The sequence below is a fragment of the Bubalus bubalis genome, chromosome 12, assembly GCF_019923935.1.
Source record: "Bubalus bubalis isolate 160015118507 breed Murrah chromosome 12, NDDB_SH_1, whole genome shotgun sequence".
In the NCBI taxonomy this organism is placed as follows: domain Eukaryota; kingdom Metazoa; phylum Chordata; class Mammalia; order Artiodactyla; family Bovidae; genus Bubalus; species Bubalus bubalis.
Genome location: NC_059168.1, coordinates 14,893,761 through 14,910,242, shown reverse-complemented (window position 1 = coordinate 14,910,242; position 16,482 = coordinate 14,893,761). Strand labels below are relative to the sequence as shown.

Here is a 16,482-nt window from a genome sequence, read left to right as displayed (position 1 = left end):
CTAGGGCCTTCCATTGCACTAACTTCAAATGCTAACTAGTAAAAACATAAAATGTGTGCCTTATGAACAAGGAGTTGTTATCATCACTTTAAATATATTAACTCACTTATTCATCAGAATAACAATAGAGATGTTTTTATTATCTTATTTTACAGATGAAAAAACTGAGGAACAGGGAGTACCTTCCTCAAGCGCACCAAGAGAACTTGGAAGCAGCCCACGCTGGTATTAATAAGGAAGCAGACTAGCTCCCGTATCCCTGCACTTTATAACCTAATTCCTCCATAAACACTTGCATTTATCACAGGTGTCAACATAATTAAACACAGAAGTAATTTGAAAGGGTTGCTACTGCTGAGATGAGACATTTACACTTTTGAGGGGCACAGTTTCCTTTAATGATTAGTCAAGCATCGACAAGCTCATTTCTATATACCTTATTAAAAATAAATCCTAACAAACCTGCTAAAATATCCTGTAGCATACAAGTTAAGGAATATTGAGCCCAAGCACCACCCCAAGATATATCTCCTCTATTGAAGTCAGTTCCAACCAAAAGTAATAGCAGTCTTTCCAGCTGGGGTTCATTCACAATCTCACATAGATGTATGGTTGGCCTCGTGGCATTCGCAATGCGTGCAAGAACCTGTAACACATTTTATAAAATCATACACTTAAGTAGCTATTACATGTTTTCTCCAAAAATAAAGCACTGAAGTAACTTTTCAATGAGATATGCTTTTGATATCAAAATAACTGTTTGACATGAAATGCCAAGGAAATGTAATTTCATGGATTAAATGTTAAAATCCAGGTTAAAAAAATCTGAGTTGAAAAGTTCAATTTCTACAAACAATGAATATGCTACAGGAAAGCCTTCAGGGCATTAATACAGACTTCACTGCTATAACTTGACACTCATTTGTAGATCACCTATCTTAAAAGAAAAATGGTAGGCTGTACACACATATCCAAGGCTTCCCTTGTGGCTCAGCATTTAAAGAATCGCCTGCAATGCGGGAGACCTGGGTTCGATCCCTGGGTTGGGAAGATCCTCTGGAGAAGGGAAAGGCTACCCACACTCCAGTATTCTGGCCTGGAGAATCCTATGGACTGTATAGTCCCTGTGGTCACAAAGAGTCAGACACGACTGAGCGACTTTCACTTCACTTCACACTATTTACATTTCAAATCTACATTAATCTACTTTTAACTAGATTAAAACTGTATAATAGGTCTCATAAAAATAAGTGCCCAAGTATTTCTAAAGTCTTTCAAGGCACATTAAAAAAAACTAAACCACATAAAAGGAAAACCAAAGCACTTTTATTTCTCTTAAAACTCAATTTAAAACTGTATTTTTTTCTTCATTCTTTTTCTTATTCTCTAAGCCTGTAATTATAAACTAGGCCTATTACTTTACTTACCTTACAAACAAACAATAAGAGATCTGCATGGCATGTAAAATCCATAGAGAGGAGAAACAGGACAAGTTTCTGGACTACTGAAATACAACGTTCATGGGCCAGAGTAAATGGAAGTGGTTCTATCTCTGGACTTTCTTTTGTTGTTGTAACTTCTGTGTCTAAATTAGAACGAGACCACTCCGCTGTCCGACGAAGCCGAATTAAATCCTTAAAGTGCTATACACAGAAATTTACAATATTTAAATCAATGTTTATTGAATGAAAAGTCTTTCAATATGAGTTTATTTCTGAGATGAAAATATACACTCAGAAAACACAACTTCTAAAGAACAAGACTTTTAGGCAAACCATAAGCTTCAAAAAGTTCTGACAATATATACCTCTGTCTATTTTAGAATAATGCATCAGATATCAAATAGAATTTCAGAAAGGAGGAATTCTACAAAAAGGCTCTATTAGGGCAAATTTATTATTTTAAATATTACCAAAACACCCTAAACATAATCTTAAAAGGTGAATGGTAAAGAAACCTATACATATAAAGTATAGAGTATTAATTCATTTCAAATTTTGCTGGAATAATTGTAATCTCATATTTATAGAAACACAATATGCAAACTTGGTTGCTATTGAAACACTATCCCCCAAGTTGAAAAAACGTCATTATTTTTTAAAAAAACTTAATTTAAAAATCACTGAATTTTAATTTTCACTTAGAATGGACACATTAGGAAAACCGTACACATCCTGAATCCTTTTATCATCAATTTACTGGAACACAATCCACTTTAAAGAAAATACGCTACAAAAATACTTTAAAGTCCACATTAACCATGTATTTCCTTGAGTTAAAGCTATCTTTCCCCCCAAAGAAGTACATAGGATAGATTTTTCTGCTGATAAGCAGAATAACATAAAACTTCCTGATCATTATTAAAGATATTTAACTATTCAAATAATTTAAAATATTAATACTAAACGGAAGAGTAACTTTTCTAAGATAATTATGTTAAAAAAAGAAAGATCATACCTTTGAGGTAGCCTGCTTTAATTTTGCTTGTTCTACCAGAAGTTTATATGATGATCCTTTGTTACTCTGTATTTTTTCTTTTTCCATCTGTTCCACCAAAGCCTTCTGTTTTGCTTTTAATAAGTTAAGTTGCTTTAAAGAAAATGTTAATCTTATAGTTAGCAATGTTAAAAACAACAAAATAAGTTATTGTACTTCTCAGAATCCATACGGCAAACTAATGAAACAAGTCGTTTCTGTGAAATCTAGTTTTAACTATATTGATTTTTTTAAAAATCACCTCCAAAATCCAAATAAAAGATCTCCCCATTCTGTAATTAAGAAGTAACCAATTTCTTATCCATGGAAGAAGAGAAATAAGTGTAATACTTTTTTAATGTAAGCTTCTAATGAGACTGACTGATGGAATGTTTTTAAACAGAGGAAAAGAATTATTTTTAAATATACTAGGAAAATATTTTTACTGTACAAGAGTCCTAGCTTGGCTTTTATGGAAATCTCCTTCAAGAGTAGTATATTGTTTGGTATGTCTATGATTCTTATTAATTAAAAATTTTACTATAACTATACATTCACATGCAGTTATAAAAAATAATGCAGATCCCTTTTACACTTTACCCAACTTTGCCTAACCCATTTTGCCTAACAAGAGTAAAATATTACAACAGAGTAATGACATTATTACAATTCACCTAAGTTATTCAGATTTCAATGATGTGAAAAAGCTTCACATCATTTTTCTTGCAAAAGGGCCAACGGTTGCTCATAGTGGAAAAACTCAGAAATAAGTAATTTAGTGCTAAGTCATGCTTTTTAAAAAACCCAAAGCTTTCACAAACTTTCAGAGCATACATGTTTTCATATAAATTCTCATTTCATCTTAAATTAGCTTCCCTGGTGACTCAGAAGAGTAGAGTCTGACTGGAGAGCGGGAGACCCAGGTTACATTCCTGGGTCAGGAAGATCCCCTGGAGAAAGAAATGGCAACCTCACTCCAGTATTCTTGCCTGAAAAATCCCATGGATGGAGGAGCCTATTGGGCTACAGTCCATTGGGTCGCAAAGAGTCAGACACTACTGAACAACTTCACTTTCTCTTTCATCTTAAATCAATTATACAAATATTTTTAAGAGACATACAAGGCTCTATACTGGATATTAAATATATAGTATATATTTCTATATATATTGTAAGACAGAGAGGAAGATGCATTTATAATAAAGTAGTGGCATATAAGAATCTGACATCAGCTATAAACTCAGGTTAACAAAAGAATCTCAACAGGAGAATACAATAAATATAACGAAAGGCAAAATACAGAATACACGGGGATATTTTATGGGATCCTAATTTAGAAATCAGGGAAGATCTCCTTGAGGAAGTGAATATGAACTAATTTCTGAAAAGTAAGTTCAATTATCCAAGCAAAATAGAAAATTAAATGTTTGGCAGGGGGAGAGGAAGGGATGGGGGAATAAGCCCATATTAAAATAAATCTTGGATGAGAAGACTGGTTGCAGGTGGTCCAGGAACTCAAATTCAATATGGCTAGGCCAAAATTCAAACCTAAAAGTTAGACAGGCAGATGATAGATATGCTAAAGCCATATTAAGGAGTTTTACCATCAGTCAAAGATCACCTGGAAACCACTAACAATTTAGAGGTGGAGTGATATGATCAGGTATGTATCTAAAAGAACCCTCTGGGGCAGCATGAAAAATGACTGGATTGAGAAAACAAAGGCAGACACGTCTTCTGACTAGGCAACTGATGGCTGCACTTAGAATAGTAGTATCAGAAATGTGAGGAGGTAGACAGCTTAAAAGAACTTGGCAAAAATCTGTGAACTATGTACTGCTGGCATCTTACAAACAAACTCCATCTCAAAAGTGTCAAATAATTTCCCTAAATTAAGTAGTTCATAAGGTCTGATGGGAAGTCTCTCTCATACAATGTCTCACACACTAAAACAACACAAGCAAAAAAATATCGAAAGTTACCTGTTTATGATGAACTAGCTGCTTTCTTATTTTTCTGGAATATAATCTATCAAGGCTACTGCTGCCTTTGGAAGACCGACTTATGTTCTGGGTGTGCAGATTATTGTTAATGAAACTCCACTGGTTACCTACAGAGCAATTAAAAGTTGTATTAATAATTATGATAAATGTGATTTTAAAGTACTCCTCATACCCAGAAAATATAAAATGATAAATGTGTCAATCACAAGAAAGCAGTTTTTGAAAATAATTAAGGAAACCATCGTAAAGAAACTGCTAAGAACATGTGATCTTAGAAAAGTTAACCTAGACCCTAAATGACTTTAAGACCAGAGTCCTCTGTTCTTTCAATCTTTCCATTAAGGTAACAGTCTACTTTTTCCACAACTGTTTAAAATTAATCTTTGTACAATACCACTTTGATAAAGTCATTCAAATGTAACAACAACAAAATGCTCACTATTGCCTATTTCAAACTCTATGCTTTTATGCAGGTATCAAAAAAAAGGATACTTAATAATCCGATTTGATGACTGCGAAAATAAGACTGAATAGTTAAAAAACCATGCTGCATAGCTCTACTTCTTCTCATTCTGGAATGTGTCCAGACTATTCCATACTGGTCATTCTGTTCACTTCAGGCTTAATCCCACTTGTTACCAATCCTCAATGATTTTTTTCATATCTGCTTAACCTAATGACAGCTTTTTCTGTTCTCTTATTATCCTTTTGTCAAGTCATTCAAATTCTTCAGGCCTTAAAAAAATGTCTTCCACCAATGTGTTTTCATAATACCTGAATGCTATGAATAAAACTAAGGCTTCACATACTATCTGTTATATTCCAACTTTACACGCAGTTGCATTTGTGTCTTACTTCTACAGTCTATAACTGAGAAGTGACCTATAGATATTAATATACAGCACAGTTTAAAAAAAAAAATCCTTGTGCATGAAAAGAATTCCCCGCCCTATTCTCAAACAATGTGTCATAAACAACCGATTTACATATAAAACATCTCAACGGCCCTTTAATAGTATAATTCTAATAATTTTTTAAAATTCCAAATTTTATGGAAATTCTTGTCTGTATTTACATATGATATGTAGCTGCTTCATAAAGTCTTGCTAACTTGGAAAACAAGAAGAAAATAATTTATCTTACACTTTGATTTTCTTTCATTTAAAAAATTTTCTGTACTTCAAGCTTATGGAGATTACAACTTCCAAAAATCTAGGTATTTCTGTATCTTGGCATAAATGTCATTTGCAGTTAATAGAAACATTTTATAACAGTAAATGGAATGACATACTAAATACCATAAAACTACAATAACCCTTCACAGACTTCCTTCTCATTAACTTCACTTATATATATGTTATTCCTGGTAAAGGTAACAAATATCTTACATAAATTACATATAGCTGGACTCTCCAGGCCAAAGTCAGTTCTGGAAAAATTGCATATTCATTCAAAATCCCCACCAGCAGATTATTATAAACGTCTGATACCTGTCATAAACCTCTCCCTGTCTTTACCATTCAAAGGTTTCTTTGCAGCTGCTGCTTCATCTTCCACAGTTGCCACATAATCCAGCAACCTGGACACGAGCATAACAACCCAACTGATCATGGGGATATCTAGTACTCCTGTACAGAAATGAAAGGGGGAGAAACAGTCATGTGACCCTAAGAATCCTAATGAAGTCTGGTAAAATAATTATAAAATTAAGATATTTTATAACTCCAAAATACACCATATAATTATCAATACTAATATTTATTTATATTAAGCCTCAAAATTGAAACCTGCGGCCACAAATTGAATAACACATCGAATCTAATGGAAGATTTAACAAATCTTTCATGGTACAAAAACGGATTCTTAAGTATAATTTGAAATCTAACAGGTAATAACTTACAGAAAACAAGGTATAAGAAACCATTCTTAGACTTAAAGGGGGCTGAAATTTTTTAAAAAGGCTCTCAATTTATAAGTCATATAGCTTTGCACTATGTTTCAGAGTTTTTATTCCAGTAACAATTTTCGTGCTCAAATGAAGCTCATTATCAATAAACAGAACGGCAATGCTGCCAAAAAACTTAAACATGAGAGCCGATTTTAATCATGATAGTATAAAAACAACATACACGATAATTTCCAAGTTCAAAATTCACATAAAGAAAAGGTACACATTGAAAAAGCAGTAACCACATGACAGCCAATCACATGAAGGCTGGTCATTCTAAAAGTCTGTGTCACAAAAATATCAACAAAATGTGCAGCAAAAAGAATATTAAAATAAATATTTCAGAGTAGATAGTTTATAAAAAACAGCATTTACAGGAATCTTATGTTTTTACTGAAGAACACTAATTCAAATAATACCTTCTGTCCTCCTATGCATGGGTAACTGTGGCTGAAGAGGTGACAGTAAGTTATCCAACAGATTAAGTAAGCTTTCTAATACTCCACTGTTACTAAGTGATCTCTGACCAATGCAGGAAAGTAACATGAAGACCCTAAAAAGAAAAAAAAAAAGATACAAACACTGAGTATGAATCAATTTAACTGCTCATATTCAAAATAATTCACACTGTAATTTAAGAGAGTAATGATAGACTGGTTATTAGTAAGATTTATATCTGGAAGCACAATGTTAAAAATAGCTCTTTTTCAGCTATTTGCTTGTATTTTCTAAGTTTATCCACATGAAATCACGTAGAAACAACATTATCACAGACTCAAAAAAATACGTTTGACACATATAGCAATAGAATCTGATAGGAAATACTTGTAAACACAAATCAATAAACTCCACAGATTCAGTTAGGAAACTGAAGAATATGGTTCAGTTATATCATGTAGAATCTTCTTCAATATGCCCTTCACTGGGCATTGCTCAAACTCTGAAAAGACATGCTTAATTTTTCCACACTCAGTACCCACATACACAACATTTCCAATTTGAACACTGTGGGAATAAATCACTAATAACAAATTATTCCAGCATTTTCTGACCTACCTATCCTGTGGAAAGATGAGAAGCTGCTCGGAATTGTACAATTCCTGAAGAACATTAGAAAGAAACTGGCCCCACCATCTTTCACCACCACACAGCTGAACAAGTAGAAGACCAGTATGCAACCGTATCTTTGGGGTTCCACTGATGCACAGGTGTTTAAAAAGCTCTTCACAGGCCTGGGCATGGAACGTACTCTGCAAAACTGCAGGAACAGAGTGTCCTATTACAAGAAAGAAAACAGTAAAATTTCCTATTTAAGAGTATGCTGTAGGATCAAAATCAGCATTCCCAGATAGGCTTTCCTCCTTACCAGCAAAATCTGGTCTATTTATTTATTCCTTATATATAGAATTTTAATCGCTAAATATTTGGGGGGAAAATGGCAATTACATCAATTATACTTGGCACCCCACTCTAGTACTCTTGCCTGGAAAATCCCATGGGGGGAGAAGCCTGGTAGGCTGCAGTCCATGGGGTCGCTAAGTCCGGCACGACTGAGCGACTTCACTCTCACTTTTCACTTTCATGCATTGGAGAAGGAAATGGCAACCCACTCCAGTGTTCTTGCCTGGAGAATCCCAAGAACAGTGGAGCCTGGTGGGCTGCCGTCTATGGGGTCGCACAGAGTTGGACATGACTGAAGTGACTTAGCAGCAGCATACTTCTTCTATGTGGAGTTAGGTGAATCAGATAGCTGTGTGTGTGTGTGTGTGTGTATTTGGGTGCACACAGTCACAACCATATGTAATGATCAAAAATAGCTCCTGGCTAGAAACTGACAGTTCTGTTAGATTAGCAACTTATTAACAGCTTTCAGTGTTGAATTTTCAAATATTAATTATTATTTTGCCAGGTAACACAATGACGTAGAACATCAATAGCTGAAACTCAAGAAAAAATTAACCATAGACCTATTTAAGAAAAACAAATTAAAAAAAGGGAAAAAAATGAATCAACCTAAAAACACATTTCAAAAACATATCAGAAAGGATATCAAAATAAACAGTACCCAGTAAATATTAATACATTAAAACATACAAAATCGTATCAAATGTATTTCCGGCCTTTTTAAGTACTTAAGCTAAATACAAACCATTGGAAGAGTGAAGAAGGCTGAGCAAAGTGTCCAATAAATATCTGATGATGGTACGTAACTGCTCTGTGGAAGATGTCTGAATTAAATCTTTTGGGTCTGATGTTTCACTCAACATCTTCCTACTTGCACCAAGAGCTACTTTGAGCCTCTGCACTGCATTATGAGCCAAATTTAGTTGAAGCTGTAGCTGGATACAGTCCTGATAGGCAGAAAAAACTCGACTGTCCTCCTCGACTGCCTTGTCTGGCTTTCGCAAAAAGTACTGTGCGTTGTTAGCACTGTTGAGAGGAGGAAGATCAATACTTTGCAAAAGAGTTTCCAGTCGATGACAAGCTAAGTTATACCTATAAGCAAAAAATAAATGAACAAAATAATTCTTGCAATGTTTTCTTTAAAATACATATACGAATACACACTAAAAATGAAATCTCTAGAACAAGTTAACATACAACTATTAGAAAGAATGAATCAATTGGTAAATAGTAAAAAAAAATAAATAAATAAAATTATTAAATCATATTAATGCATTAAACATTATAACACGCTAGTGTCCTCCTGCTTTTTGCCCTTCTCTATACACTTATGAAAAAGTATTTCTTGACCAAGTATATGCAAGACATTATATAAAATATACAGCTTCAATAAGATTAAAATATACACCAATTTTCTACTAACCTGCACTGTATATCCTCCTGTAGAGCAACCATCATTGCTAAATGCTGGTCAATTTCTGGTTGGTTTGCAGATTCTCCCTCTCCCCTCAGAGGATCATGCATTAATTTCAGTTCACTCTCCCAAGGCAAGATATAGGTATGACCATAGTAAAATCCTAATGGGATTTTAGCTCTGGCATTTGTACTTCCATAACGTCCAATGACAGTGATCTGAAATGAAAACTTATAAGTATACATACCTACTCATCTACAACAATAAAAATCTGAATCATATATTAAAAAATAATTATAAAAAGATACATATTTTATTAAAGTACAGTTGATCTATAATATTGTGTTCATTTCTGCTGTACAGCAAACTGATTCACTTATACATACACATACACACTCTTTTTTATATACTTTTCCATTATGGTTTACCACAGAATATTGAGTATGGTTCCCTGTGTTATAAGGATACTTTTAAATTATGTCTGAATATTTTCTCTAACTTATCAGAAACAGAGAGAGTGTACCAATTCATCTTCTTGAAGTTCTTTACCTTCATGAATCTGCACACTGGAGGTGGTATCAAATCATGCAGAATTAGTGAATGGGTGCTAATGTCAGTTGCCACTACCAATCGCCTCCCATCGACCTCTTCTCCTAATGTCCAAATGTCAATTGACAAGGAGGCCAAGTCTCCACAAGTGGGAATCAATACATCTGTCAATAGTATTGGTCTGCCAAAATCCAAGGTCACAAATCTCCTTGCTCCTATAAGAGAGAGAGAGAGCAACAGCTGACATAAAAGACCGCAACAATTAACCACAAGATACACTCAGAAACAATTTGGAACATTTATCTTAAAATATAAAATCAACTTACTAAACTACAGACAATTAAGAAGTTAAAAATTCTCATTCAAAAATTGTCTAAAACTTCCATCTGTATTAATCTCCAAGATTTAAGTTAAAATATATATATAAGAATAAGTTACTGTGAAGGCAGCCAACTGTACACGTAAGCTTATTTTAAAACTTTAAAACCAAAAAAGGTAAATCAGCAAAAATAGAATATAGATGAACTCAATAAACTATCTATCTGATCTTCTTTCAGTCATTTGGTCTTTTTTTTTCTTCTAATTTCACAGATAAATTATTAATGATGCCTAAATTTATTATTTGATTTTGGTTTTCTTAAGCCCTGTTTAACATCTTTTGGAGCTGCATCCTACATTGTGGTTGAGATGTAAAGGGAAAGTGTAAGGCTTAAATCTCATGTAGTCATTGCTGCTGCTGCTGCTGCTAAGTTGCCTCAGTTGTGTCCAACTCTGTGCGACCCCACAGATGGCAGCCCAACAGGCTCTGCCATCCCTGGGATCCTCCAGGCAAGAATAGTGGAGTGGGTTGCCATTTCCTTCTCCAATGCATGAAAGTGAAAAGTGAAAGTGAAATCGCTCAGTCGTGTCCGACTCTTAGCGACCCCATGGACTGCAGGCTCCTCCATCCATGGGATTTTCCAGGCCACAGTACTAGAGTGGGGTGCCATTGTCTTCTCTGCATGTAGTCATTACTACCACACTAAAAAAATCTCTTACTAAGGCCCTCCAATGGAGACAGATAAAGCTTCTCTCGAACAGTGCTTCCCTCCCATATTGACACATCACTGTCTTGTCAGCTCAGTACCAGATGATGCAGAAGGCTTACTATTAAGGGCCACACTGAAGAGGGAGCATGTCTTCTCTGTGTGAGCTCATATTAACGAAAGGCAACAATGAGCTGAGAGGAGAGCAGATTTGCATCTCACATACATTTCAGGAATAAGGTCAATTACTGAAACAGTAGGCAGAATCATTAATAAAAATCCTAATTATTTTTCTTCTTTATTGGCTTGGGGGCCAGATAGCAATCTTACTAGTTACACTATATGGTGAAGGAACCCAACTAAATTTAATAGGACTAGTAATATCTCCACAGAGCCGTTTTACGGAAAACCAGGGAGTTATCAGTAATTTTTCCTAAACAGCTAAGACTACTGAATGAAAAACATAATTCTCCCCTTTAGGGGGCTAACATGCCATCATCAACCCCATAGATAAAAAAACCAAATCATAGTTTAAACAACTGCTAACACTTCGTAAGACTGGACGCATAAGACTGGATGATAAATTTCACTCTAAATGCCACAAACACTAATGTTGCTACCAATGAATGGTTAGTTGGGCAGAAAACACCATTAACATTTTTTTAAAAACTCTTCCAAAGAGGAAACAACCCACTGCAATAAAGCAAATATGGCTCAACTCTTCATATAGTGAAAACTAATACAGTACTCACTATCTTCACATTATTTACCCTGGCTGATTCATGTCAATGTATGGCAAAAACCACCACAATCCTGCAATTAGCCTAATTAGCCTCCAATTATAAAGAATAAATTAGTTAAAAAAAAAACACACATACAACAAGGATTTTGTTAAGTTCTGCTGCTGTTCAAGCCCAGAAATAACAGCTGGTAGGATAATAAGGGAAACATTTCCTACAGTGTATTAGTAAATATGCTCTAACGGAAAGCACCTATCCTGATCATAGGTCTCTAGCAATATAAGCATGGTAGAGGCCTAAGTAAAATCTTAGTTCTCCAGAGACCATGAAATGTTAATCCTACTTAGTTACTATCATTAGCAGTAACTCTGTCAGCTATTCTCAAAAAAATGGTTCCAAGATTAGAACCATGAGACTAATGCTAGCCTTAGAAATACCTCTTTAAGCATAATTTTTAGTTAATTGTAACTGAGCAGCTACAATAGAGGCAGATATTTATGCCAACCATAGCCCAAGAGGTAAGATTTTTATACAGATCAAACCCACTGTTTGGACAGAATGAATGAAACTACTCAGCAGCACACTTGCATTCAACTTTATCAGTACAGAGCTTGAGTCTTAATGTAATGCATACTCTTGGTAAAAAAGCACTTTCCCAAGAGCAGGTGTGATTTATTTCCACAGGAAAATCAAACTACAAAATATTGTCTTCCAAGAACCAACAGACAAAGCAAAAAAATATATATATTAAGAAAATAAAAGATTACCTGAATGCATTCGCTCTATAATAATGGACTGGTGAGGTGGAGGTTGAAGAAAATGTGAAGCATGAGAAATTGCAAGGGCTAGACCAGAACCAAGGGGATTCTAGAAAAGAAAAAAGTATAACTCTATATTGCTATCACTCTTGCTCTATAAAAACTAATAACCATAAAATGAAGTTAATAAGTCTCACTTCCTGATGTATATTCTGCAATATTTTATAAAATAATCTAATTTGCCTTCTAAAGTTAGCGTATACATAAAAATATTTTTAAATGTCTAAGCGAACACCTATTTAAAATATAGTAATTTACCATTCTGGACTTGTTGGAATTTTTGTTATGTGCAGCAAGATTGACTGTTGGGGGATCAATAACTGAGCCTGGGAAAAGCTGTGCAAGTTCGGCATTAATCACAACGGAAACTGCTTCATTGGGTGGGGTAAGTGGTGGAGTCATAAAAAGTGGTGTTGTTTTTGGAGTGGGTGGAATAACATCAGATGGATGAATGAAGAATCCAGGGGCTGCCACTGGGTTGGAAGGCACAGAGCTGTGAACAGGACCTGCTGCGGATGCTGCGGATGCTGCTGCAGCTGCTGCAGCTGTTGTCTGATGTAACTTGGCTTCCAGCTTTGCTTTCTGTAAAAGAAGTAAAAGCAACAAATATAGACTAACCCTGCCTACCTAATCTGTGGGGAACACTATATGGCATATGTTATGAAAATAAACATGATTAACTGGATCCTAGTGCAATAAATATGAAATTAAGTAAGAAAAACTGACTCAATATGAATGGGATACTTCTATGTTGCATATATATCTCCTTAAAAATCTAATATTAAAGTTCCTGAGTATTTCAGCAGTAGGACTTTCTCAAAGCAAAGGTGGAAAAGAAGAGCAATTAAACGTAAATAAGGAAACAAAATTCTTCTCAAAACAAAATATTAACAGGAAGCGGATTCTCATGTTGCCTAACCTGACACAATCTGTCACTAGGAATTGTATACAGTCCACAACACAATCTCCAAAACATGCTATTATTACTAAATTTTAATTCACATTCATTTAGTGTCTTTAAATGTTTTAGGTTTTACAATCCATAAAAATAGTAACTGTTAACACTTATATTTGACCAAGAATATTTATAAATAAAGAATGGATTTTAAAGATTACAAAGAAAATATGAATTATATTCCCCAAGATATGTAATATAAAATGCATTTATATAATTTTTAAAAATTTAAGTATATCATGAAGATGTTACCTCAATTTTTGCAGAAATTGGTTATCTCAGATCGGTCAACCTAATTTCCTTTATGAAAATAACAGTCATTTTTACAGTACTTTTTCAGCTTTTGAAGTTTAGAGACAGCATGAACAAAGAGCCAAATAGTCTCCAACCTGTTGCTGAAGCTTCAAAAGCTGCTGCTGTTTCTCTTGCAGCACCTGTAGCTGTTGCTCGGCTGAAGCCATTGCATGAGAGAGAGACTGCAAAGCTACCTGGGCTGCTGAACTCAGGGCTGTCGAAGCTTCCCCAACTGTCCCAGATGATAGTCCACCTACTGCAGGAGTAACCCCGAAGGAACTCACTGGCATTAAGACAAAGGGGGAAAAACAGGATAAAGAAAAGGCTCACAGAGAAACATGTACAAGAGCACACTACTTCGACACTAAACAACACTTAATTTTCATTTAAAACATAAAAATCTTGAGAGGAAATCTTAATGGTAAAACTATATTGATAATAATAGTATTCAAGTATAAGGGATCCAAGAATGACTTCTTAATCAAAGAAAATTAGTATGCTTTTAAGTTTAAAAATACTTTTAGCCTGAAGACATTTCATTTAATATGGCTAAAATGAAAATACAAAACAATAATCTTATACGGTTTGAGCATGAGAAATAAACTGATGTTTGCTTTACTAAGATTTCCTACAGAAACAACACCTTCTTCTCCCTCCCCTAAAAAGCTAAAAAAAAAAAACCAAAAACCTTTCAATTATAAGAAAATCGTTTAAGAAGACTGATGACACCAATTTCCTCATTTTATAGCACAGCCTAATAAGAGAATCCGGCCCACATACAATATGTAAAGCAGTGTTTCCTCAGAACATGAACAGGAAGAGAAACATGTCCTATGCACAGATAAGTCTGGCACACACTGCTTACCCATGAATACTACCATTTTTAAAGATCTATAAAGTTATACAAGTTTAAAATATTTGTACTCCCCTTTTCAACATTATTCAAATATGTATTATAGAAGAACTTTTTTCCCATTAAATATTTAACAGTGTCCGTGTAAAACATTTTGAGAAAAGCTGAGATAAAAATTTAATTTCATAAACTCACACAATCTTCAACAAAAGAGGCAAGAACATACATGCAATGGAGAAAAGACAGTCTCTTCAGCAAGCTGTACTGGGAAAGCTGGACAGTCACATGTAAATCAATGAAGTTAGAACACACCCTCACATCATACACAAAAATAAACTCAAAATGGCTTAAAGACTTAAATATAAGACATAACACCATAAAACTCCCATAAGAGAACATAGGCAAAATATTCTACAGATAAAGAGATATAAATCACACCAATGTTTTCTTAGGTCAATCTCCCAAGGCAACAGAAATAAAAGCAAAAATCAACAAATGGGACCTAATCAAACTCACAGGCAGAGCAAAGAATACTATAAACAAAACAAAAAGACAACGTATGGATTGGGAGAAAATATTTGGGAAAATGCGACCAGCAAGGGCTTAATATCCAAAATATACAAACAGTTCATACAACCCAACAATAAAAAAGCAAACAGCCCAACTGAAAAATGGGCAGAAACCTAAATATAAGAAGACATACAGAGGGCCAATGGACACGTGAAAAGATGCTCAACACCACTAATTATTAAGAGAAGTGTAGAACAAAACTACAACAAGGCACTGCCTCACACTGGTCAGAATGGCCTAATTAAAAAGTCTACAAGCAACAAATGCTGGAGAGAGGGTGGACAAGAGGAAACCCACCTATGCTGTTGGTGGGAATGTAAGTTGATACAGCCACTACTGAAAACAATATGTAGGCTCCTTAAAAAACTAAAAATAGAATTTCCATATGATTCAGCAATCCGACTCCTGGGAATATAACCAGAGAAAGCTTTGACTCAAAAAACATACACATACCCCAATGTTCACTGCTGCACAATTTATAATAGCCAAATCAAGGAAGCAATCTAAGTGCCCATCAAAAGATGAATAGATAAAGATGTGGTATACATATATAATGGGATACTACATGGCCATGAAAAAGAATGAAACAATGCCATTTGCGGCAACATGGATGAACTTGGAAATTATTACATTAAGTGAAATAAGTCAGAATGAGAAAGACTCACTTATATGGAGGAAAGACAACTGCCACAATAATAGGAAATGTAGAAGTTGCCCTGTAGAGCTAAAACCTTAGTGGTAGAACTAGGATTAGAAACAAGGGCCATGTGAAATCAAATATAACATGAGGCACAATGCTAAGCAAGGAACTTAACTCACTTAAACTTTGCAATGGCCCATGAGTACGTAATATTGTTACCCTATTTCACAGGTAATGTATCTAAAACTGAGGGAGACACACAGAAAAAATTAACACAACATTTTAAATCCACAATATCCCAATAAATATAAATAAGTAAAACTGAGGGAAGTAATTTGCTCATAAATATTTGAAAAGTAGGACGGGGGAGGTAATCTAACAGCATATCTTGACATTTAACAATGAATATGCTATGCCAGAATTCAAATAAATTATTTTTTTAAACTAAGTTATAATCACAAGATAGAAATAACAACAAAACTGTGCATAGCCTCTTAGAATAAAAAATGTCCTCTATTAAAAAAAAAAAGGTCACTACACTGAAGCCATCCAATACCTCATATACCACGCACAAATTCAACTATATGAGTTTGGTCAACAAAAACGCAGTCATATCTCATATAAGCTGTGTGCCCCAAAATAAAATCTACTTGCTCCACCAACTGTTCCACCAAAGCAACAGAAGTTCACTCCAACTCTAGAGGGAAAATTATTAGACTTACTGAAGCATTTATGTTGGCCTTGTACTTTGGGGATAATTTAAATGACTTTCAATATTAACCATGTATACTTTA

The 16,482-nt window shown here is 34.5% G+C and overlaps 1 protein-coding gene across 8 annotated transcripts in view; it reads right to left on the bottom strand.

Annotated features, from left to right (window-relative positions):
• The window catches only part of BIRC6 (baculoviral IAP repeat containing 6), a 212,862-nt gene that overhangs the window by 110,040 nt on the left and 86,340 nt on the right, over window positions 1-16,482 (bottom strand). For 4 of the 8 annotated variants that reach the window (XM_025260851.3, XM_006080588.4, XM_025260854.3 and 1 more), the window contains 13 exons: window positions 13,721-13,908; window positions 12,635-12,958; window positions 12,326-12,425; window positions 9,794-10,008; window positions 9,254-9,462; window positions 8,576-8,922; window positions 7,483-7,702; window positions 6,846-6,979; window positions 5,969-6,106; window positions 4,458-4,585; window positions 2,458-2,589; window positions 1,428-1,643; window positions 463-646 (listed from right to left, as the gene is read on the bottom strand). In XM_025260851.3, coding sequence (XP_025116636.3) covers window positions 463-646; window positions 1,428-1,643; window positions 2,458-2,589; window positions 4,458-4,585; window positions 5,969-6,106; window positions 6,846-6,979; window positions 7,483-7,702; window positions 8,576-8,922; window positions 9,254-9,462; window positions 9,794-10,008; window positions 12,326-12,425; window positions 12,635-12,958; window positions 13,721-13,908 — 2,535 coding nt within the window. The remainder of the gene's footprint in view (window positions 1-462; window positions 647-1,427; window positions 1,644-2,457; window positions 2,590-4,457; window positions 4,586-5,968; window positions 6,107-6,845; window positions 6,980-7,482; window positions 7,703-8,575; window positions 8,923-9,253; window positions 9,463-9,793; window positions 10,009-12,325; window positions 12,426-12,634; window positions 12,959-13,720; window positions 13,909-16,482) is intronic. The other 4 variants (XM_025260853.3, XM_006080589.4, XM_025260852.3 and 1 more) reach the window with 3 other exon arrangements.